The 25,286-nt window shown below is 39.4% G+C and overlaps 1 protein-coding gene across 1 annotated transcript in view; it reads right to left on the bottom strand.

The window, feature by feature from the left end:
- Positions 1-22,624, bottom strand: part of RECK (reversion inducing cysteine rich protein with kazal motifs) — a 75,944-nt gene extending 53,320 nt beyond the window's left edge. The window contains exons 1-6 of the mRNA XM_044265369.1: positions 22,493-22,624; positions 9,921-9,979; positions 5,865-5,939; positions 4,873-4,909; positions 3,319-3,404; positions 1,854-1,901 (exon numbers count right to left, since the gene is read on the bottom strand). Coding sequence (XP_044121304.1) covers positions 1,854-1,901; positions 3,319-3,404; positions 4,873-4,909; positions 5,865-5,939; positions 9,921-9,979; positions 22,493-22,592 — 405 coding nt within the window. The 5' untranslated portion in view covers positions 22,593-22,624. The remainder of the gene's footprint in view (positions 1-1,853; positions 1,902-3,318; positions 3,405-4,872; positions 4,910-5,864; positions 5,940-9,920; positions 9,980-22,492) is intronic.
- Between the last annotated feature and the right edge of the window lie 2,662 nt (positions 22,625-25,286).

Here is a 25,286-nt window from a genome sequence, read left to right on the forward strand (position 1 = left end):
GTAAGCCTAAAGTAACAGCTTACATATCTGGAAGTTCACTCCAGGGATCACTCTCAGTGTTAAGGAAAAGATACTGAAAGCCTAGTTTTATAAATTATACTTTGTAGATAAACAACCAGTCCAATTAAAATAGGTTGCATTACACCGTATTTACCCTATTCACTTCATAACAAATAGTCTAGTCTTTGGACTAGACTTCAACAATCATGAGAGTGAATGTTATTTGGGGTTTATAATGCAGAACCCTCCTTCGGCATTCAAGTGCTCTTGTCTGTCTTTTATTTCTAAGTAATACATAAGAAATCAAATTGAGCCTTGAATTATCTTGAATAATTTATAGAGTCAGTTTTTAACAGATTTATATTACATATGTAAATTTGTAATATAATGTATATTACATATGTAATACAGATGTATATTACACATGTACATCACATATGTAAATTTTTCATATATATCATACTACGTATATGTATTTTACATATATATATGTAAAAGAACCCCCTTGGCATGTAGATTTTTGGAAAATAGTTGCTTAATTCTAGGCCAATAAGGGAGGACAGACTGGGAAAAGTAAACTATCCTTAGTATTTCTCTCATAGGACAGTGTTTATCTCTCTTACCTTTCCTGTCCCGTCCTTCATCAACACATACTGGCAGACTTCCTAGGGCAATGCAGAAATCCAGACAAGAGAAGGAAGCACACTAAAATAATGGAGGACAGGCTACAGGAGATGGACAGTGTCAGACATCATGTGGGAGAAAAGAAGGAATTATCACAGTTAGCCACTTTGTTCAAGAGAAACTAAAACTAGTTATTTCAAAGGTAGAAAGATAAGGAAAAAAAAAGAAAGATCTTTTATTTCTTTGCAGCAAGGCTCCTTTTAATAAGAACAGAGAAGAGTTGTTGTTATTCTGGAAATGTGTTCAGAGAAACAGATATAACTTAGCAAATAGTACAAAGGGACAAAAGATAAATAAGATTTTTCCAATTTAAAAACATTAATCAAGAGATATAATTATAGGCATTGAGAAAAGAAAAAAAAAGGTAGAACTATAATCTAGAAGGTATTAAGAGAACTGTTCTTTTTTTCCAAGAGAATACAGACTATTAAAAGCAAAGGAATCCCAATGTTTATAGGTAAAAATGATGAATGTAAGTACCCTTAACTGCACAGTCTTAACGCTATGAAGAACAATTATGTCACATTTAACAATGGAGTTCTAAAAACTGAAGAAAGTAGTCCAGTGAGGAGCTTTTTCACATCAGGGACAAGCATCTGTAAGAATTTGCATGATGTGAAATACTTCCTCTATGCCTGCCCTAGGAACCACCCATCTAGAGACAAGAGTCCTTCAGATTTAATTCAGACTTTGTAATTTAGTACTTTTCCCACCAAATGCAAGAGCTAGCAAAGTTTGAAGCTATTCACACTAGCAGTGTGATTTTGTTTCTTTCAATTAGAGATAGTTTATAAAGATGGATACCTGGATGGGTCAATGTATAGGAAAAGAGGCAAAAAAGGACATGGAACCTAAGAAAAACTACTGCACAAACTTGGATACAATCAGCTGCTATTATGAATACATTATAGGTTAAAGCCTCTATGTGATGTAGGTATTTCTTAAAAAAATTTTTTTTTAACTTTAAGATTTTATTTTCTTAACTCATGTATAGCTAATAGGGCATTTTGTTCAATTTCAACAAATCAATTAATGTCATGACATTTCTACACAAGGTAAAGTAAAAGGCAGTTTAATGCAAGAATGAATTCATTTTTAAATTTTAATGGTTTTATTGATTCTGATAATATTTGAATTATCTATCCAAATTTGTTAAATAAAATGCATACCTCATATTCTTTTCTGCAAACTTTGGAAATATCATTTTTTGAAGATGCCTAAAAGATAAAAAATTTCTCCATTAATTTATTACACATGCTAGTCAATACAGAACAAAAAGAATATACATTAATATGTTACTTGCTGGTATGATATGAGGAAAATCTTACGCTCCAATACTTAAAAGTTCACAAAATACAACAAACAAATTTCAGGCACGTTCTTTAAAACAAATATCAGCCCCAGAACCTACCCGATATGCTAAAACTTCACTTTTTTATGGCTTTAATCTCACATAATAACAGGGTTCTTTTGTTGTTTCAGAAACTAGATGACTCTGAAGGAAATGTAAATCAGAGAACTTTTTTCTTAGTTGAATTTCACTCTGTGGCAAATTTTCTTGTGAAGCTCTGCCAGGGCATTTATATTCTGCTTCTTCTTTAACCCTTTATATTCTAAATTCTCATACTGATTTATGAGTCAATCTCCACAGAAAAGATCCACATGTAATGGACAGGGCAACTGAAGAGGGAAAGGTTATGCCAGGCAAGTAAAAAAAGTTATTTTTATGTAATTCTCTTTATGTCCCCCTAGACCCATTACAGTTCAAATCCTCTGCAAATCAGCTTCATCTCAACTGCAACTTCAGCTTCATCTGCTGGAGCAGAGTAGCAGATTGCTAGGCTGTGTGCTGCTCAGTGAGTTTTGCTCAGGCTAAATAGTACAGTGGTCTGAATGAAAGTAAAGGTGCCACCATGTCTCATGGACTCTGGTCCAGAGACCAGTCATTAAAAGAAGAAAATAAGAGAAGGCTTTCGAGCTGTGGTTTCCAGTCCACCTAAATTTCCCAGTTACATCTACTCTCACCATTTGGGAGTATGAGCAGCTAGGAGACCAGTTTTCCCACAGCACTCTGAGAAACCACATACAGTGAGGAAGAGCTCAGGGGCCTAACTTGAATTGGACCAGAGATCTATCCAATCAAAGAGAAGTCATAGTTCACTGCTGGAGTTGTGCTCACCTTAGGAGCAGAGAAGGGATATAAAAACATGATCAGGATAAACCCTGAACATGATAAAAGAGAGAAGGAAAGATGAAAGCTAAATAAGCCAACTGAGTTGTCTGCTCTCATCCAAGCATACTCTAAATTTATACAACCATTTGTAGTCACTCAGCGTGGACTAAGTATCACCACAGGCAGAGTACAAAAGGCTTCAGTTCCAATAATATTCTTTCTTCTCTCTTGCATGGCTAAGAGAAGAAAGAATAAGAAACGGCTGAAGGTCTTACATGCAGCAGCCATAACTGAGAAAGCAGCAAGTCTAAAAGGAAGTGGTCTACGTAAGAAATACTAAATGGGCAACTTTTATGGGTCACCTCTCCAAAGGTATGAAGTGGGCAAAGTCCAAGACATACACAAAGCTAATACTCACACTGTATGCCACGCAGTTTATGAGTCGGACTGCCCAGTATTACCTGCTTGCATGCCTGTCGACACTCCAAGGTAATAGCCAGTTCACAGCAGCCTAAGCCAACCCAGCCATCAGACTTCTTAAAGACACCTTAAAAAACAAAACATTCAAATGTTTTGGTCATAAGCAGTAACAACCATAAATGGCATGCCAAACTGGTTCGTGGATCTTACTAAAAGTCAAAGCAGGTGTCCGTAGGAAAATTAGCTGAGATAGCAGGGCCTCAAAATTATTAAGGCCCTCCTCGCACCATTACTTCCAATGCTGTCAGTCTTCTCAGAGCCCCACAACATAATTATCAGGTGCTTTGTTTTTTCTTTTCTCTCTGCCCATCCTAAACTCTCTTTAGATCATTCTCACTTTTGGGTAGACAGTGTCTCTAAAGGACACATAGGTTAAGGAAAGCAAGAAGAGGCTTCCTCACTTTACAACTGTGAATCTGAGGCTAAGCTTCCAATTTAACTTAACATGCAAACAAAAAAGGGCATAAGGATTATTACATTCAAAATAGTGGGGTGCCTGGGTGGCTCAGTGGGTTAAAGCCTCTGCTTTTGGCTCTGGTCAAAATCCCAGGGTCCTGGGATCGAGCCCCACATCAGGTTCTCCACTCAGCAGGGATCTGCTTCCCCGCCTCTCTCTCTGCCTGCCTCTCTGCCTACCTGTGACTCTGTCCCTGGACAGAGTCAATGGAGCTAAAAAGAAAAAGCAATCAAAGATAACTTGAGAGATTCCAGTCCAGTGTCATTCACAAGACAGGCATTTATGAGTTTTTTTTTTTTTTTTTTAAGATTTATTTATTTATTTGACAAACAGAGAGATCACAAGTAGGTAAAAAGGCAGGCAGACGGCCGAGCAGAGAGCCCGATGTGGGGCTCGATCCCAGGACCCGGAGATCATGACCTGAGCTAAAGGCGGAGGCTTAACCACTGAGACACCCAGGCACCCCTCTGAATTTGGTTTTAAATTTATACTTCAGATGTTACCAGGATGCAGAGATCCATCCTGGTGCTGTGTCTAGAAGTTGCGAGTGACAACTTAGATTTGAAGGCTGTTTTCCCGAGGCTGACTAGTTAACAGTTCTGGGAAGGAAAGCAATTACCAGGTAAGTGTGGAGAGAGAAGAGAAGAGGACCACACACATGAAAAACCAAGGTCTTTAATGGGGAGAGGGTAGTGGAGAGGGAAGGCAGGAGAGGATAAGGTCATGCATGAGGCCAAGGTGGAGTCATAAGGATGTAGCAGTCACAGTACCAGGTGCTGCAGGGCAGTCAAAGGGAGTAAGTACTGAGAAAAGTCCGTATGATTTTAAGTATCGTGAGATCCTAGTGCTCTTTCAAAGACCAGTTTCACTAGAATGGAAGAAGTAGAGACAAGAATATAGTCAATGATTGAGTGAATGAGAATAAACTATACATTTGAAAATTTGGGTGACTACAAGAAAGAGAAGATAGGAATTCAAGGGGATACATTACGATACAGGACTATGACACAGATTTTACAATCACAAAATAAGTTTTTAAAGATAAAGTGCTAAATAAATGTTACACTTCTTTGCTTACCTGGCAAAGATGAATTCATACAACTCCAAATTTCAACCTAAAATTGTAATCACCAAAAAGCTTTTATATAACCAGTTCCTAAATATGACAATTTATACAGAAATTATGTACAGCTAATTTGATTATGTTTGTCTCTATGTAGTCAGTGTTCTAAGACTATATGAGTATCAAGCAGCTACTGAAGGAAGAAAAAAATAAAACTGAGATGCAAAAATATTGCTCGCTATCTTCCCATCTAAGAGCACTAACAATGAGTCTGGGTACTCAGGATGCTTATTGGAATCACTGTTTCTAATCATAAAGACAAAAGTGTCTATAGAGCAAGTAGAGGTAAATGTAACTGTCAGAATTTTTTGATCAAATTTTCACCCCTCATATAATGCAAGTCACCACATCTAAAAAGTCTGTCTCATGTAAGTTCATATTCCGTAGTCTGGCCCACCAGTATCCTGAACACTGAGGATGGACCAAGCACTGGAAAGATTTTAAGTGACATGATTCAGACATACAAGCAATATATCTACAATACACCAAAAATTGGGAAGATAGGAATAATGAGAAGTCACACATTTCCCCTTATCCCAAATTTAACTTTTCAAATTCAAAATAAATGTAAGATATAGTTATTATGGTTTTCATAATATTATCAAAATAATGTTATCTAATAACATTATCTAATAACAATATCTAAGAACATTATCAAAATAAGTAAAATTCCAAATTCCAGATAAAAGGTTATTATGAAATTTAAAGACTATAATACATTTATATTTAGTATTATTTTTATACCTACATCATAGGATAAACAATAAAAGATGAAAAACAATATTCTACCTAGCAATTTGTGTGATGATCTTTTTAAAATACCTAGTTAAATCTAACATTTTAATCTGGTCACAAACCCAAATCATTTTGAAAAGTTTCCTGAATCTAGAAGTTAACTCATTAGATGGCTTCATTTAGACAAAAGCTTTAAGTTAAACAAAACCTACCATTGTTTCAGGGCAATAATCTGGGGCTCGCTGTAACAGATGCTTTAGTCGGGATTCACTTTTTGAGGAGAATATCTATTTAAAAAAAAAAAGTTTTTGTGGCATTTTTCTGCAAGAAATAAGAAGATGTAAAATTTGTCCTCTATACTTATCAGTTGTCTATTTTCCAACTTCCTTTTTTAAATGGGAAACCTTTAGAAAGATCTAAATTAAGCTGAGGTAACATCTCTTAAAAGTCGGTTAGTTTGGCAAATAATCAAGAAAGTCCATATACGCAAGTCTAGACCTTTTCTAATGACCAAAAATGGAAAAAACCATGCTACCAAATCTGTTAGAGGACAAAGGAGAAAAAGAAGAAAACAGAAAAGAAAAAAAGATAAGTTTATTCTAAACCGTTCTACAAACCGCTGTTAGTCAACTGACAACAATGTAAAACAGATTATGTCATACCCTTGTTAGTGAACAACAAGTCTGAATAGCATTACGGCATAAACTTCCATAAAATACCATTAAATAGAGACAAAGCCATTTTTAATAAAGATGCTGAGGAGGTGACCAGTTCATTCACCAGGCTAACTGGTGGCTCTCTTCCAAACAGAATTTTAATTACTACAATTACAACTTGATGTCTCAGTAAATTATAAGCCATTATATATGGGATAGAACTTCATGGTTACCTGCAAATAGTTAAGACTGTGAAATCCATGAATGCTAAGGGCAATGAAAAAGGATTTATCTCCAGTTAGTTTCAGGAGCCATTTTTCTCCCAAACTACCAAATATAGTTAATATGTGACAAGAGCTAGAATATCACCATTTTGCAACCATTAGTGAATTATGCATTTAGGCAATTATCAATAATGACTATAATGTTAATTTCAAAAAGAAGCAATCAGACACAGTAACATTATGAGTAAGACCTGCTGAACTAACAAACAAAACCAAAATAAAGCAAAACCTAACCTGAATCTGATCAAGCCTCTGGACCTGTCTCGTTAGGTTACTATTAGCCATGTGTGGCTATTTAAATTTAACCTTAAATCAATTATGATTAAAAAAAAATTTAAAATTCAGTTTCCCAAACTTTTTCTCTTTCTCCTCGACCTCTTTCAACACATTCTTTTTTTTTTAACTTTTAATTTTTAAAAAAATTAACATATAATGTATTATTTGTTTCAGGAGTACAGTCTGTGAATCATCAGTCTTACACAATTCATAGTGCTCACCATAGCACACACCTTCCCCAATGTCCATCATCCAGCCACCCTATCCCTCTTACCCTGCTACTCTCCAGCAACCCTCAGTTTGTTTCCTGAGATTAAGAGTCTCTAATGGTTTGTCTCCCTCCCTGGTCCCATCACGTTTCATTTTTCCCTCCCTTTCCCCTACGACCCGCACCCTGCCTCTCAAATTCCTCAGAGAGATCATATGATAATTCTTTTTCTCTGATTTATTTCACTCAGTTTAATACCCTCTAGTTCCAACCACGTCATTGCAAATGTCAAGATTTGGGGTTTTTGATGGCTGCATAGTATTCCACTGTGTATGTATGTGTATGTGTGTATATACCGCATCTTCTTTATCCATTCATCTGTCTTTAAACACATTTCAAATGTTCACTTGACACATGTAGCTAGTGGCTACCATAGTGGATCACACAGATACAGAATATTTTCATCACTGCAGAAAGCTCTATTGGATAACTCTGCTCTAAATCTACCTACCAATTACTAAGCAATATAGAGGACAGGGGAACAAAATAAAAGATACCATGGAGTTGCAAATAGCATAATTCAGATTGTGAGAAACTCTACAGGATAAACGGCCAGATTTATTCACCAAATAAGCAAAGTCAGGAAAGCAGTGCTTTAGCTCCCTTATGATGATACCATCTAAGAGTCATTTTTGCTTTTAAAAGCTGGATCCTACAACCCTACCAGCCTCAATCTCAGAATGACTGTATGTTCTAATGCCCTGCTAGATGGATAAATGGATGGTGTATAGAATGCATTCCCCTGGGAATGGCTGTAGCATACCAGCCACTTGGACTACAACTCAGCCATACATAGGAATGAACTATGGATTCACATATAACATGTACGAATTTGAAACACATTATGCTGACAGAGCTGTATTCAAAAGGCCACATTTATATGACATTTTGAAAAAGGGACAGAAAATAAATCAGTGGTTTCCAGGGGAGGGGTTGGGGGAGAGGAGGGGATTGTTTACACTGTGGCACAGGAGAATTTGGGAGGAGTTGATAAAATTGGTGCATTATGGTGTTAGTTACATAATCAAAACCGTACATAAAAAAGCATGGAATTTACTTAAAAAAAAAAAAAGCTATTGTTCTGACAATACATTTGCAGAAAACTTAATCTGCTATAGTGTTTTGACATGAATTATGTACTTACATGAGCTGAGTCACTATCTTGTTTTATAATTAAAGAGTATTTTGCAAAATCTTTCTAAATTCAAAATACTGTTTGAGGGGGTACCTGGGTGGTTCAGTTGGCTGAGCAGCTAAGTCTTGGTTTTAGCTCAGGTTGTGGGATCCAGCCCCTAACCCCCCATCATACCCCACACTCAGCAAGGAGTCTGCTCTGCCCCTCCCTCCCCCTCTGCCTCTCTTGCCCACCTCCCCTGCTCATGCATGCATGAGCTCTCTCTCTCTCTCTCAAGTAAATAAATAAAATTTTTATAAATAAATAAATAAACTCCTAACATTGTTTGAGAGAAGTTTTAATTCCAGTTAGGTAGCTCTCTAAATTCTAGGAAGTAACAAAATATACATTATTGAAAACTCTTCAAAAGATACTCAAGGTCAGGGTGCCTGGGTGGCTCAGTGGGTTAAGCCTCTACCTTCAGCTCAGGTTATGATCTCAGGATCCTGGGATTGAGCCCCAAATTGGGCTCTTTGCTCAGCAGGGAGCCTGCTTCCCTCTCTCTCTGCTTGCCTCTCTGCCTACTTGTGATCTCTCTCTATCAAATAAATAAATAAAAATCTTTAAAAAGAAAAATAAAAAGATACTGGAGGCCATTTCTTCTCAAGTACCAACACCAGAACTGCACAACCAAGGTGATGAAAGAAAGTAGACTTTATGCACAGGTATTGTTTCAGTGGAAATTAAGAGGCTCAATCAGAAAAATTCAAACCTACAGAAAAGTTTCAAGAATAGTATAGGACACTCACATAGTCTTCATCTAGTTACTCATTATTAACATTTTGCAACACTTGCTTTAACTCTCTCTACATACACAGATATTATTGCTATTTTGATGAAACATTTTAGGATTCATTACAGATATGGTCATTCATTCCAATTCCCAGCATGTATCTCCCAAGAAAAAGGACACTATCCTATGTCACTGTAATACAATCACCAAATTTAGGATCACAGCACTGATTCATTATTATTACAGCTCATATTCAAATTTCACCAATTTAGCCAATAATGTCCTTTACAGCAATTTATTTTTTAAAATTCCAGGATCCAATCCAAGACTGGATATTGCATTTAGTTGTCATATAGCTGTAGTTCCCTTTAATCTGCAAGTTTCTTAACCCTGACAACTTTGAAGAAAACTGGCTATTGTTTTGAGGAATAAACCTCAATCTTGATTTGCCCTATTGTTTCCTCACGATTCAGGTTATGAATTTTTTTTTAAGATTTTATTTATTTATCTGACAGACAGAGGTCACCAGTAGGCACAGAGGCAGGCGGAGAGAGAGGGGGAGTCAGTCTCCCTGCTGAGCAGAGAACCCAATGCAGGGCTCAATCTCAGGACCCTGGGGATCATGACCTGAGCCGAAGACAGTGACTTTAACCCACTGAGCCACCCAGGCGCCTCTGGGTTATGTACTTTTGACAGGAATGCTACTTAAGATGCTGTGCTTCATTTCAGTGCATTATGTCAGCAGACACATATTAATTTGTTCCATTATTGGTGATGTGAACTATGATGACTTGGTTAAGGTGCTATCCAGCAGATTTCTCCAAAACTATACTTAATAAACAGTCACATAACCTCAATAATTATTATGTAAGCTTACCTGTTCACATACATCATGGCACATCTGATTATCCTTTGAATGATTACAACACAGTGCACCTAAGAGAAAAAATAAACACCAGATGTTGCCCACTGTTAAATAAACAAGACTATTAAACTAAATCCAATGGCTACAAAAAAATATTTATTCAACAGATTATTATTATTATTATTTTAACTTAACAAACATTTACAAACCAAGGACAGTGCTGTCTGAGCACATGGTCCCTGCCCTCAAGAAGCTTGCAGGCTAATAATAGAGACTGTCATGTGTACTTTCTATGCACCAGAATTTTACTAAGTTTGCTTTAAGCATGATCTCATTCAATCCTTATAATTACCCTATAGGCTATATTCTATTCTTATATCTACAATGTATGACTAAGTGATTAAAAAAAAGGTAGTAAATTTTGTTTGGGATATGTTAAATTTAAGGCCTATAGGACATCCAGATGGAATAGCAGTGAAGTCAGAAATCTAAACCTGGATTGCAGGTAAAGCCAAGCTGAAAGACCCAAGTTGAAAGTCATCCACATAAAGGAGACATATGGAAATGAAAGACATTACCTAGGGAGAGTTAATAGTGAGAAATCATAGCACCAAATCTAAAGAACACAAAGTCTGTGGCATGGGAAGAAATAAGAAAAAACACTGAGATGGAACAGTCAGACAGGCTGGTCAGCCTCAAGAGAGTAGCATTACAGAAGAGGGAACAGTGTCATGTACCAAAACATACAGGTTAGATTGAAGACTCAAAAAAAGGAAACGGGGGGGGGGCGCCTGGGTGGCTCGGTGGGTTGAGCCGCTGCCTTCGGCTCGGGTCATGATCTCAGGGTCCTGGGATCGAGTCCCGCATCGGGCTCTCTGCTCAGCAGGGAGCCTGCTTCCTCCTCTCTCTCTGCCTGCCTCTCTGCCTACTTGTGACCTCTCTCTGTCAAATAAATAAAATCTAACAAAAAAAAAAAAAAAAAAGGAAACGGAGTTATCAATTAGGAGGCCACTTAGTAATCTTCACAAGGTACTTTCTGTGGAGCTACAAGTGGATGATATTAAGTTGTAAACCAGAGATGAGGAAGTATAAACAACAAACAATGGCTCTCATTAAGTCTGGCAGAAACAGGAGGGAAGGGGCACCTGGGTGATGCAATCAGTTAAGCATCCAACTCTTGGTTTCCACCCAGGTCTTGATCTCAGGGATTCAGGCCCTGAGCAGTGCTCTGTGCTCAGTGGGTAGTCTGCTTGGGGTTCTCTCTTTCTCTCCCCCTCTGTCCATCCCTGCTTGTGCACGCTTTTTATCTCAAACAAATAAAACTTTAAAAAAAGAGACAAGACATGGGAGGGAAAAATAGAGTAGTGGTTACAGGAGGATGCGGGATCGAGGGAAGAAAAAATCCTCCCTCCCCATTTGTAGTTGGCCTTTTTCCCTGAGTCCTGGGATGAAGACTCTAATACTTGAAATTTCTAGAGTAAGAGGTTTATCTTTGTTATGCCAATGAGGTACACCCCCCACTTCCAATTGTCTCACCTAGATAACTTTAGGATAGGGGCCAGTATGTCAGAAAAGACCAGCCATTTGATTAGAAGATTAGAAGATTGGGACTTTGAGCCCCATGACAGCAGCCCAACCTCTAGCAAGACTGGACATGGAGATCGAGTTCAACCCTATGGCCAACAATCCAATCAATCGTGTCTATGTGATGAAATCCCAATGAACACTAGATACTGCAGCTAAGTTGATCTTTCCTAGTTGCTGAAGACACTGATATGCCAGGAAGGTGATCCTGTGAGGAGCAGGCACAGAAGCTCTGCATTTCCTCCCAGACCTCACCCTGTGTGGCTCTTCACTCGGCTGGTCCTCCTAATTTTATCCTTTATAATAAAACTGCAATCATAACTATAGTGCTTCCCTGAGCTCTATGCATCATTCTAGTGAATTACTGATTTTGAGGTGGTCATGGGAAGCCTGAATTTATATAGCTAGTTGTTCAAAAGTATGGGTGGCCTAGAGACTGCCTAAGTGTAGCTGGTGTCTGGGATAAGTGCTGTCTTGTTGGGGACCATGCCCTGTAACTTGTGGAGTCTGCTCTAATTCTGGGTGGTAAGTGCCAGAACTGAACTTCCATACATACAGCTGTGGCTGAAACAGAGTATTAGAGAAATGAGGTGATTGCTGGAAAGAGATCCGGGTTTAAGAAAAAGCACTGAGGGGGGCACCTGGGAGGCTCAGCGGGTTAAGCCTCTGACTTTGGCTCGGGTCATGGTCTCCAAGACCTGGGATCAAGCCCCACATCGGGCTCTCTGCTCAGCAGGGAGCCTGCCTCCCCCCCCCACCCGCCTTCCTCTCTGTGTACTTGTGATCTCTGTAGAGACAGAGATAAATAAAATAAATAAATAAATAAATCTTAAAAAAAAAAAAAAAAAAAAAAAAAAGAATCCCATTAAAAAAAAAAAGTAGAAAAGGCACTGAGGTGCCTGGGTGGCTCAGTCAGTTAAGTGTCTGCCTTTGGCTCAAGTCATGATTCTAGGGTCCTGGCATTGAGCTCCGCATCAGGCTCCCTTCTCGGTGGGGAGTCTGCTTCTCCTTCTCCCTCTCCCTCTCCATGAGCTCTCTCTCTCTCTCAAATAAATAAAATCTTAAGAAAGAAGGAAAGGAAGGAAGGAAGGAAAGAGAAGAGAAGAGAAATAAAAGAAAAGGAAAAAGAAAAGGCACTGAATTCGGGGCAAGGGGTGCAATAGTGAATAAATGTTATATTCTCTGACTTTATGCAGGTTATATATAGTCTGATGGTAAAACAAAGTCTAGACAAGAAAAGGATATAAGGACACTAATAAATTATGAGGGAAGTTGATAGCCTCCATTTTCTCAGTGAAACACAGATTAGGTCTGAAAACAAAAACAGCTGAGATGGGGTTGGGGGCTTGAGGTGAAACTGTGCAAGTGTGGAGCAGTCACTTTGGAGAACAGAGAAAGGAGGCAACTATAAACATGTTTCTCAAACTTGTATTCTACTCATGAGTTGTTAATATCTATCCCTCAGGAGAAAACGTTTCATGTTCAAACAAACTGGGAAATGAAGAATTTTAAAAAGTTAAAGAGAATTCCTTATTGTAGGACTTCGCAAAGCCTTTAATATGCTTACACATTACTAATCTCCCCAAAAGAGATCTAAGTAGACAGACTTCTCAGAGCACAGCATTTTTTTCACAGCACTTACTAACATTTCAGAATGCCAGTTTGAGAAACAACAAATCAGAGAAAAGGAAAAACATTGCCAAGCAGCATTACAGGCCAGGAAATGCATAAATGGGCTACGGAAATAAACAGCAGAGAGATGTTATTATTCTACAGTGTACCTAACTGGAAAAAAGATACAGCTGGATTGATCAGGGGCTGTCAAAGGAGACAAGATGAAAATGTTACATTTAGGCAGCTGGATCTGATACAATGGTTTAAAATATAAATTGGTGTGGTGAAAAAATAATGAATACTGTTTTTCTGAAAATAAATAAATTGGAAAAAAAAAAAGACCTAAAATAAATGGAGCAGCACCTCCTTCATGGAAAAAAAAAATATATATATATATATATATAAATTTGCAATATTATCTCTTCAAATGCAATCTACACAATTTCAGTACACAAATTAGATGAAAGCAGAGCTTTTTTGATTGAAGGTAGGATCTGTATTGGGGGAAAATGAATGAATAGATGAATAAACAAAGAGCTCTTTAGATCTCACCAACAAGGCTTCTAAATTCAAAACTGGAAATTGTTCTCCATAAAACAGGGTGCATGGGGGGGGGCAATCACTCATGAGGCTTTCTCAAAACACCTCTTCTCAAAAACAAACAAAAAAACACCCCTTCTCCCATCATGCCACACCATGCTCCCCCCATCTTCTAAAATTCCTGTTATGTCCCCAGTCTTATTATGCATTACAATGAGAAAGGCAGATAGGAAAAAGAAAAACCAAACCAAACCAAAAAAAAGGCTCTCTCGTGTGATAATGATGTGCTCTTTTGAAGTGCTGAAGAAGTTGCCACTTTCTACCATCTTCTAACACAAAGGTCATTTGAGGGCAAAAAAAAAATCCAGCTGATCATGAGGAAAGATAACTCAGGATAACATATGGTCCCAATAAGCACAAGCTTAGCAAAAGTAAACCAGGCAGACAAGAGTCTGATTTGGGCCTAGGGACTTTTTGTAAAACAGTTTCTTGGAGCAAAGGTCTATTTAGAACAGAAGCAAAATGTGTTATAATTAAATTAAAAGTCCAATAACAATGGAAAGTTTTATTAAAAATATAAAAGCCCATTTCCCCCCGTTTAATAGTTAAGGTCAAATATACAAAGTAGTGACAACCAAAATTAAATTTTTTAAATAATTCTTTTTTTTTAAGAAACCCCAAAGTTTGGAAAATAGGAAGAAAAATGATCTATACTCCCACTGTCTTGCCAGAACCTATGCTGACATTTTGACATATTTCCTTCTAGTCATTCAAAAGCTCCCCCTCCTTTTTTTTTTTTTTTTAAAGATTTTATTCATTTATTTGACAGAGAGAGAGAGGGAGAACACAAGCAGGGGGAGTAGGAGTGGGAGAAGCAGGCTCCCCACCAAGCAGGGAGCCTGACTCGGGACTCGGGACCACGACCCACGCCAAAGGCAGACACCCAATGACTGAGCCACGCAGGGGCCCCTCTAAAAGCCTTCTGATAATTCTGACAATATGGGATCACAGAGGGCAGCCCAAAGTCTTCTGGTAATAACTCCCTTCCCCCTCCCAACAGAGCATTCCTCACTAATAGTACATTTCCTCCCTTGAGAGGACTGCCACACTCCATGAACAGGCTAGGGGACCTATGTTCCATCATATTTTCCATATCCTATCCTTAACCTTAACCATTATTACATTGGTGCACATTTTTCTTCCTTGAAACAACAAAACTTTTTACAATCTTTAACAGTACATATTTTTCAAGAAATAAAAGTCTACAAATAAACATCAATTCACATGCCACCCCTTCACATGGGGAGAGGGGATTCAAATGCAATTAATGTGGCAACTAAAGGCCTTTGTCTTTTTTTAGAGCTATTAAAATGGATTAATTGGGTCATTTAACAATTAGAGTGCAAAAAAACTCTCCAAGGCCTAATGTTTTTATATAAGACAATTTTAGAAATGTTTTGTTTTTATGATTTGATTCCAATCTAATTTCTTGTTCTTCAAGAAAAATAGTTTAAAACTCTTATTCTCAAGAAATGGAATTGAACAGATAAAGGTAAATTGTTAAAAATAAACTTGATATTGACATGATGAAAATAAAAAGCCCAGGTATTATCCTCATTAAAGACATATGGATATTTTGCACCTCATTCCAAGAGTCTATAATTATAAAATTAATAAAACCCAAAGAGATTGCTAAAAGCCATGTATATTGGCTTTAAGAAGACATTAGTGTAACCTAGAAATATGCAAGCAGAATTATCCAATAATTAGAAACATCAAGGTCTAACAGTTTGGGCCACATGTGTACTAAAGATAGGCAAGTTAGCAGGAAGCACATGCTCCAGCCACAAGGGAAAAATGCAACTTCTAAGACCAACCAGCACTTAAAAAAACAAATACTCTAATCTAAAACTAAAATATTCATAGAATTATAGGATTTTTGAAGTTAAAAGGAATTTTGCCACAGAAACCTCTTAAAAGCTATAATTCAATTTAATGAAAAGCCATTCCTGCTTTCTTTTTTAAGGAAAACAAAGATTCCCCCTAATTAAGGTCTTCCTAAAGAATTAATTACTAAAACAGAATATATATATATATCCCACACTGTTGAGGGAAAATAACTATATCTGAGCTGATACTAGAAAAAGTCATTTTTTTAAAAAAAAGATGTGTTAATAATAAAAAAACTCATCTTATTTTTAATCATTTTTTTTTCAAAACAGCCTGGAAATGGACACTTTTAAGACATTTAAATGACAACTATATCTTCAACTTAAAAGCACATTCTTGCAATTGTTACATTTATTCCTTTAAAAATATGTGGTATTTGTGTTTCTATATAAAATGTATCATCAGCTAAGGAAGAGCCAAACAATAGTGACCACCCATATACCCATTACCTGGATTCAACATTGCTAACATTTCATCATAATGCTTTATTTATCGATCTAGAGAGATAAATATTTTTTCTTAATCATTGGCAAATTACAGATACCCTTCTCCATTGCTTCCCTTGTACTGCAGTGACAAAACAGCCAGTTATATTCATCTGATTCTATTACAGGTATGACTACCAGACAGACCCTTCATGATGTCACTCTTCTAATAAAGGGCCCACAATGGCCTCCTGCTATTCCAGTTCTAAACTTTCAAAGTCTTCTTATAACTTTACCTTCCCTGACCTTCTATTATTTTTTAACAAGGAAAGCCTACAGTTGCCATGAACACAGCCTTCTGACTGAAATGTTTAGTGCCCTTTAGCTGCTGTCCTAAATCCAGAACATCTTTCAAGGCTTAAATCCCACCTCAACTCTCCAATAACTCTAAGCCCTGTTGATTTTTTGGTTATTGAAAGTCCTGATAGTCTAGTCAGAACTGGCAACTTTAACATTTAAATCTTCTCTAATTACTTCATGTGTGTACTTATGGTATCCCCAACTTGACTGTAAACTTCTTGTATCCACTTGGCATACTGCTCAGCTCAAAAGATGATATTCATTGATTAATAAGTAAAAATTTCTTAGTTATACAATGAATTTATCAGAAAAAAAAACTAAAAAAAGTTGTATTTCTCCCACCAGGACACTCCAGTATCACACTTCACACAGTGACCAATCAGTAATTTAGCAACATCATACAAGGTTTTGGCCTAAGTCGAAAGATAAATTGGACCCAATCATATATTCAGGCACAGAAGTGTATGGCCATGTGGTTGTGGGCCCTGAAGCCATAAGGTCAAGAAGGGCTGCAGCTAAGGAAGCTGAAGTTTTATGGCAGCTCAGAAATGATGAGTAAAAAAAAAAAAAAAAAGAGGAAGCTGATTGGTGGGGAGTGGGAAATGTAAGAGAGGCACAGAGAAGCTATGAAAGGTACAGAGAGACTGTCTTTAACAGTAGTTTCAGCTCCTGGCAGCTTTCTAGTTCCCACAGCAGTCTCTGAGGTCTGCTTTGCTGAATTTCCTACCTTTGGTTTTCCATGTGCTTCCCTGTTAGGTGCTATACACTAGCCATCCAATCCGGAGCCACCTTGGTTTCTGTTCCTTTAAGGGGTCAAAAGAGCCATAACCTAGACATTCATCATGCTGGAATAACCAAAGCAAATGACTCTTCTAAGGTCCTCCCCAAAGAGGCTAATAGCCAGTAATTTTAGATAATTCCTTTGTCCATTCTACGCTGCAGGACTCCATCTATAAAAAAAGGAATCTAAAAGTAAAAAGGCTTGGCACCCAGTGGCATGACCAAAAAGTTTCTCTTAATATTACAGTCTTCTTGACATCTTCTTCATGTTATCTGTGTGATTTACAACATCCATCATATTACATGCTATATACTTAACTAAACCACCTTTTTCCTCAGATATACTCTTCACATTTAGAATGTAAATGGGTATGTACTAATACAACCACATAATGTTAGCAATGTAGATATATATATACACATATATATGATAATTAATGTCTGAATTTCCTACTAAACAATAAACCCATGAAAGCAGAGACCATGTCTGTTTTTGCTTATCCCTTTATACCTGGCACCTATCACAGTATCTGGCACTATTAACAGCTTAACAAATATTTGCTGAATGGATTACTGACAGGTATGAAATGGACCTAAGCAGTTACTTCTATTATCCATCTTAAACACATACAAAAACGGAACTTCTGATGCTCTTCTTGGCTCACCTGCTAACCTTCCCCCAATCTGTGCTCCTCTCCCCAACTTCCAGACTTCAGTAAATGGCATCATTTTTTAATAAACTGCTCAAGGTAAAAACCTACAAGTAATCTTTAATTTTTCCTTCCCTCACTTCCCACATCCAATCCATGTGGGATCAGATTCAGGTGGTATCCTGAATCTCTCCTCTTTTATTTCCACCACCACTTCACTGTAAATGACCACTATCTCCTGCTTCAAGTACTTCAGAGGGCTTCTTCCAGTCGACCTGCTGTTACTCCTACCACACTACAATCATTTTTTTTCATTCAGCAGCCAGAGTGATCTAAAATACAAATCAAAGCTTACATCTCTTACACAATAGTCTATTGGTTTCTTTCTGCACAAGGAATAAAATCCATAATCCTTATGTGGCTTTTTGCAAGGCTCAGTACTGTTAGCCCTAGCCCACCCTCCTGCTCACCATGTTGCAACCATACTAGTTCCTTCTTGACTTTGGGCCTCTGCACTTTCTGGTCCCTAACCCTATTTTTCTTAGACATTCAGTCTTCAGATTTTGCTTCTGAACTTTCCTTCCCAAAAAGGACTCTCTTGTTACCACTGTGTAAAGAACCACCCCCCACCACCCCCCACCACACACACACACACACACACACACACACACACACACACTCCTTTTATCAGCTGGTTTCCTTCACAGCCTACTTATTACTATCAAAACACATTTTATTTATTTGTTTATTGTCTATCTCTCCTCCGGTAGAATGTAAGCTCCTTGAGAGCAGCAATCCTGTATTTAGAATAGTGCCTGACAGCTAGCAAGCACTGAATAAAAACAGGTTTTTTGAATAAACAAACTTCTGTGAGATGTTTTTCTCTTTTAAAAACCACACTTAAAGTATATAAAAACTACCTCCTTGACATCATTCCAATTTCTTCTAGAAAAGGTGTACAGTGAAAAGTATGGTTACTGAGATTGCTTAAATCTATGGATATGAGAGAGGAACTTTTAGCAGCATACCAGAATAAACTGTCATATCTGGTCTATCACCAATCCTAGCTCTTTCCACAATGTGGGCCAAGATAAGTCTTTGAGAAGAGAATCTGCTTTTTATTACTTTCCTCCAGATAGGCGTTTGCTTTTTCTAACTTAAAATTCATTACATTCTTTTTCAGGATTCTAGGCTGACTATTACATAATTCCTTAAATGTCAACTTATTGAAATTTAGCCCTTAATGTTTCATCTTTCCCTTTTTTTGTACCATTACAAAACACCTTAAATAGAAACAGACCTATTATCAGATGCCATGACACACATATCCTGAAACCACAGCATAGGGTCCCATCCCATCCTTCAAAGAGAATATCAGAAATGGGGGAGAGGGCAGTGCTGGCATTGGAAAGTACACTGGGATAGTAAGAGTAGCATTCCTCCAATGAAGGTGTGTCCTTCTTCACTGAGCTAGTAATATCATTCCCTCATCTCCACCCCCAGGAAAAGCAATAAAAATCGCCAAGAACAGCTAAGACTTCTAAATAAAGCCTTATACCAAAGAATATAGGGAAACCCAGACTTTGAGAGGAAAAAGAAGACTGATCAGGAATAAAAGCCAGGCCTTCACTGAAATACAATTTAATATTCTGTTCTAAATTTTTATTGAGGATTGAAGAACTTTTCCCACACTTTCTACAAATTCACAATGGAAGCTTTTGTCCACTGTAATACTCAATGTTCTTTATGTAAGGACCAGGCAATAAATGTTTCCTAGAACTTAATAGAGGGACAAATCTCATTTTTGGTTCAAACAGAATTTCTCTTTTTCTCAAACAATGCACACTATACGTTGTCATGGATTTTTAGAGCTGGAAGGGCCTTTAGAAATTATCTAGCCTAACATTTTTAAAAAATAATTTTATTTAAATAAATAATTTTATTTATTTATTTATTTGAGAGAGAGAGAGAACGAGCAGGAGAGGGAGAAGGAGACTCTCTGCTGAGCAGGGAGCCCAATATTGGGCTTGATCCCAGGATGCTGAGATCATGACCCGAGCCAAAGGCAGACCCTTAACGGACTGAGCCACCCAGAAGCCCCTAGCCCAGCATTTTCTAATGTGTCCTTTAGGTATCATGAACAAAAAAGAGTTCATAAGCAAACAAGCTTCTTTCTATAATACTTTTTTTTTTAAGATTTTATTTATTTATTTGACAGAGAGAGATCACAAGTAGGCAGAGAGGAAGGCAGAGAGGATGGGGGTTGGGGGGGAAGCAGGCTCCCTGATGAGCAGAGAGCCCAATGTGGGGCTCAATCCCAGGACCTTGAGATCATGACCTGAGCCGAAGGCAGAGGCTTTAACCTGCTGAGCCACCCAGGCGCCCCTGTAATATTTTTTTTTTTTTAAGATTTTATTTATTTGACAGCGAAATCACAAGTAGACAGAGAAATAGGCAGAGAGAGAGGAGGAAGCAGGCTCCCCGCTGAGCAGAGAGCCCGATGTGGGGCTTGATCCCAGGACTCTGAGATCATGACCTGAGCAGAAGGCAGAGGCCCTAATCCACTAAGCCACCCACGCACCCCTATAATACTTTTAATGAGATATAAATCATGTTAAATCAATTAAACAAGGAGGCCATTAGACTGCTGTGGTTTTAATGGCTTGGTAGCCTTCTTAAGCAAACCAAAACCTAAGCCTATAATGCCTCAAGATTAAAAAATCGAAATCTAAGGACAACCAATCACAAACAGCCACCTAGGCTTTCCCAATAAGTCATCCCCCTAAGCTACGGCCAATCAAATAATTTCCTTGCTTTGCTTCTACCTCTTCTCTATTAAAATCTTTCCTCTAGCTCCTATCACTTCCTGTTTGGTGCTACCTGATTCAAATCAATTTTTGCTCAAATAAACTCTTAAAATGTTTAATATGCCTCAGTTTACACATTAACAATCACGTATTATTAACTTTACCCTTAAAAGTGTACAACTCAGTTGCTTTTAAAATAAAATATTCAGAGTTGTGCAACCTCACAACTACTTAATTTAAGAACATTTTCATTATCGTAAAAAGAAACTCCATACCTCTAGAAGTCTTTTTCCATTCCCCAGCAAATAAGGTTCTTTACTACAGGAATCCTTGGACCCTTTCTTGTGAATCTAACATGTTTTGTGAATTTATAAGAGAAGGGTACAATGTGCAGTGTTTCCCAAACTTATTTAATAGTTAACATTTCAGTGTTCATTATACACTATTCTAAATTCTATACAAGTATTACTTCAATTAATTCTCACAATAAAATCCATAAGGTACTATATATAATAAATGTGGATATTAATGCACAAAAAGACTAAGGCTAAGTAACTTGCTCAAATATTCTTAATTACTCCACAGAATCAAGGGGTTGTGGGATGAGAATGGACAACTAGTATTCCATGGGCCATAACTTTGGAAGTGCTTTAGATCAGCTTAATGAGAAAAATGGGGCCCAGAAAGGTCAGCTGATTTAGCCAAGAATACACAGCATATTCTCACTCTTTCTCTCCTTTGATGTCTGACAGCCAAATTTTAGAACTCAGTTACAATGAACTATCTAATCCCAGGTTCCCAACACAATTCTCTCTCTTCTTTAAATACATTATTGTCTTAACAAACAAACAAAACCTTTAACACTGTAAGCTATCTTAAAATCTTGTTGGGTTTGATTTTGCTTGTTCTAGGTGTCTCTCCCTGTAGGCAATGCACTTCACCACTTCGCTTGTATAAATCCCTGGCATCTTACAATGTTTATGCAACTGGGGGATCAATTTTCCCCCCACCCTCTTGGATGTCATCTCTCTCCCTCCCTCCCCACAGTCTTCCATCTCCTCTGGACACTTATTCCTTGAATCCCAGTGGCTTGTGTCCTGCTGTACCCCACCTCCTACAGAGCTGGGGGGGGGCGGAGGAACAAGGGTTGGCATCAACTCCTAAAGCCCAGAAAGTGGGATACACTGAACAATTTCTTATCCATTCTTGATTTAATTCCTCAAGAGCAAGAACACAACTCTCCTTAAGCTCAACAGCCCCCAGAAAGCAGGGTTTACTGATTTTAATCTCCCGCCAGAGCCCAGCGCTACGTTGGAAACACCGTGCACCCGCTGCGGACCGCAGGAGAATTAGATTCAGCAGGCTCGGGCCCATTCTCAGATACTTGAACCTGGTAGGCTGTGGGGCCCATCACTGCTCGCCGCCTGAGGTGTGCCTTTCTGAACCGTGGGTCAAGTTACAGTAACTGGCCAAGGCGGTGGTAAGGCGGCTGCACCTCGAAAATCCCATCCAACCCTCGCGACCGTCCTGGGCAAAGGCATTTCACCACTTCTAGCAGAGACCAGAGTCCGCTGTGGGGGTGAGGGTCGATACGGGGGCCCCTGTCCTGTGGGTGACAGGGCAAGGCCTCGAACGCGGGTCACTGTTCCCCGTGCAGCAGATGTTCGGAGCAGAGAGAGTGAGGGTGGAGAGGTCTCCTCGCTCGTCGCGTTTCAGGGCCCCCTCCTGCCTCCCGGCACCTCCCGACCCTGGGTCACCGGACTTGGGCCAGGTCTGGGGGTCGCGCGCACCCCCGCCCCCTGCCTCGCGCCATCTTGGAGCGCTGAGGCGGCCGCCCTGGACCGCCCCGAACCGCTGCTCCAGCAGTTACTCACCCGCACTGCCCGGGGCCAGGCCTCCTGCCACCTCCGCGACCCCCGCCACGGCCAGAAGAAGCATCAGCGTACGTCGCCGGGAAGCCGGGACCGCCGCCATGTCCGGGCCGGGGGTCTCGAGCCACGGGATGCTCGGACCCAGCCTGGCAGCCGCGGCCGCTCGCGGAAACCCCGCCCCGGCGGCCTGGACCTTTACTGATTGGCTGCGGCGCTCTCAAGCCCCGCCCCTCAGCCTCTGGGAGTTTCCAAAACCTGCTGGGGGCGGGAACATTCCCGAGACCCCGTCTCTTTGTTAAGGCCCAGCTGTGCGTCGGCTTTCGCTGAGGCGTCCGGCAGACAGCTTTCCCCAAGTGCCGGGTCAGAAGATGTCAGAGCAGGAAGGACCCTTACAACACCTTTACCACCTCTTGAGCTTTGTATCTGGGGTCACTGAGGCTCACAGAGGAGACTGACCTGCCAGGATCACACTCTAAGTTCGCCTGAGAGCTAGGGCATAGTCCAAGGCTAAACCAAAGAAACCTCTTTCTTTCACTTCTCTTTACCCTCAGTGAGCCTCTTAATATCCTTTCTCACCAGATGCTGCCTCCCAGGCAAAGAATCCACCCGGGTCAACTCGACCTCCCCTAAAATCTGAGGGGCACTGCTGAAGTGTCCCTCTCCTAATGGGACCGAGGGACAGTTTCACCACCAAAGCTCATTGACACATGTAGCCTGTATGTGTCTTTGATGGATTGTTAAGTACTTATTCCTGTTAGGAAAAGCCGGGTGTTGGAATGGTTGTGTATCTAGATATGGAGAGCCTTGAATGTCAGATTTAGATTTTGTTTAAGAAGTATTTGGGGGTAGGTCCCCCTCCACCCCTTACCACCACAGCTATTGTGGGGAATGTTTGAGAGGGCCCACTGGCTATTAAAGTGCCTCTCTCCCTCTCTCCGTTCCCAAATTAACACGTTTTTTGTTTTTTTTTTAAGATTTTATTTGAGAGAGAGGGAGCCGTGGGGGGTGGGGGTGGAGAAGGGGAGGGGGCAGAGGGATAAGCAGACTCCCTGAAGAGCGGGTGCTCTCAGGACCCTGAGATCATGACCTGAGCAGAAGGCAGACACTTAACCACTGAGTCCCGGGGGGGGGGGGCTCCCCCCCTTTAAAAAATATAACCACAGCTACAAATTTAAAATTCCTTAATATTATTAAATATCCAGTGTTTACATTTCCCACATTATTTCATAATTTCCTTTTACGTTTTTCAAGTTCCAAACAAAGTCCATATATTGTAATTTATATGTGTTTTAGGTCCCTTTATATCTCTTCTCTCTATTTTAAGTTTACAAAGGGAAAATATAAATTAAGATAATTTCTGAAACATCTTCTCTGATGACAACTCTCTTGCTTCAAAGTCTGAGAGGCCACCTGCTTTCTTATAGGACAGAGTGACGTACAATTATTAATGTGGGGTCAGAGGTTCTTAGCCATTGGACCCAATCACATTTTCCAGCTTCATCTCCACACCCTCCCTGCACCTCTGCCACCATTCTTTCAGAGCCTCTTACCTTTAGTTCTGGACCGCTGAAGAGCTTCCACCCCTCTGCCACAATATGTAACTCCTCTGCACAGAATTCCCCAATTCCTGTGGTAACCCCCTCAGCTGAGGAGACTAAGATGGTTGCTCTGGGTTCAGCTGAGCCCTGGAAGGACCTGGGCAGGAAGTGGGCTGTGTATAAGGTGACCAACACATCTTGCTTTGCTTGGGACTGTCCTGATTTTAAAACTGAAAGTCTCATGTCTCAGACACTTCCTTAGTCCCAAGCAAAACAGGTCTCTTTAACTCTGCACCTTAGAAAATGTCATAAGAGAGGTCTGTAAGGAGGTTTCCATATGGAAAAATGGGGTCATGCAGGTAATAGCTACCACTTCCAAGATAATTCAATAGGTAGACCCATCATTATAAACCATGCAGATGGGCCATTCGACCACTGGGTCCCTGTATTAGGTTCCTAGGCTGACATAACAAAGTACTAAAAACTGGGTGGCTTAAGCAACAGAAATTTATTGTCTCGGAGTTCTTGAAGCTAGAAGTCTGAGATCAAAGTGTTGGCAGGGTTGGTTCCTTTTGCGAGCCCTGAGGGAGAATCTGACTCATACCTCTTTCCTAGCCTCTGCTGTGTTATTGGCAGTCTTTGGCACTTGTGGGCTAGTAGACACATCAACCTGATCTCTGCCTTCATTTTCACATGGAATTCTCCGTGTGTATGCGTGTGTGTGTGTGTGTGTGTCCAAATTTATCCTTTTTATAAGGACACTAGTCATATTGACTTAGAGGCCCATCCTACTCCAGTACGACTGCATATTAACAAATAACGTCTACAATAATCCCTATTTCTAAATATGGTCACATTCTGAGGTACTGAGCATTAGGACTTCAATTTATGAATTTTGGGGAGGCAGGGACATACAGTTCAACCCATAACAGTTCCAAGAGGATCCATCCACCCCAACAGAAATCAGTGACTCAGAAGCAGCTGAAGAAGGAGGAAGAGCATAAAGGACGACTCAGTTGCGGTTCAAAGATCCCAAGTCCCTAATAACAGGAGTGGTTGGCTGCACCTCTATCGACTCACAGAGGTGATACCTGGAGTCTCAGGCACGAAGAGAATGCCTGAATACTTGGAGAGCTCTTAGCTATAGAATAAAAAATGACTTTATTTCCAGGTAATTCATATGAGATATGGCAGTAAAGTTGCTCTGGACAAGTAAATCGATATAGTCATAGTAATGAAGTTGAGGGCACCTGATGGTA

The sequence above is a fragment of the Neovison vison genome, chromosome 9, assembly GCF_020171115.1.
Source record: "Neovison vison isolate M4711 chromosome 9, ASM_NN_V1, whole genome shotgun sequence".
Classification (NCBI taxonomy): domain Eukaryota; kingdom Metazoa; phylum Chordata; class Mammalia; order Carnivora; family Mustelidae; genus Neogale; species Neogale vison.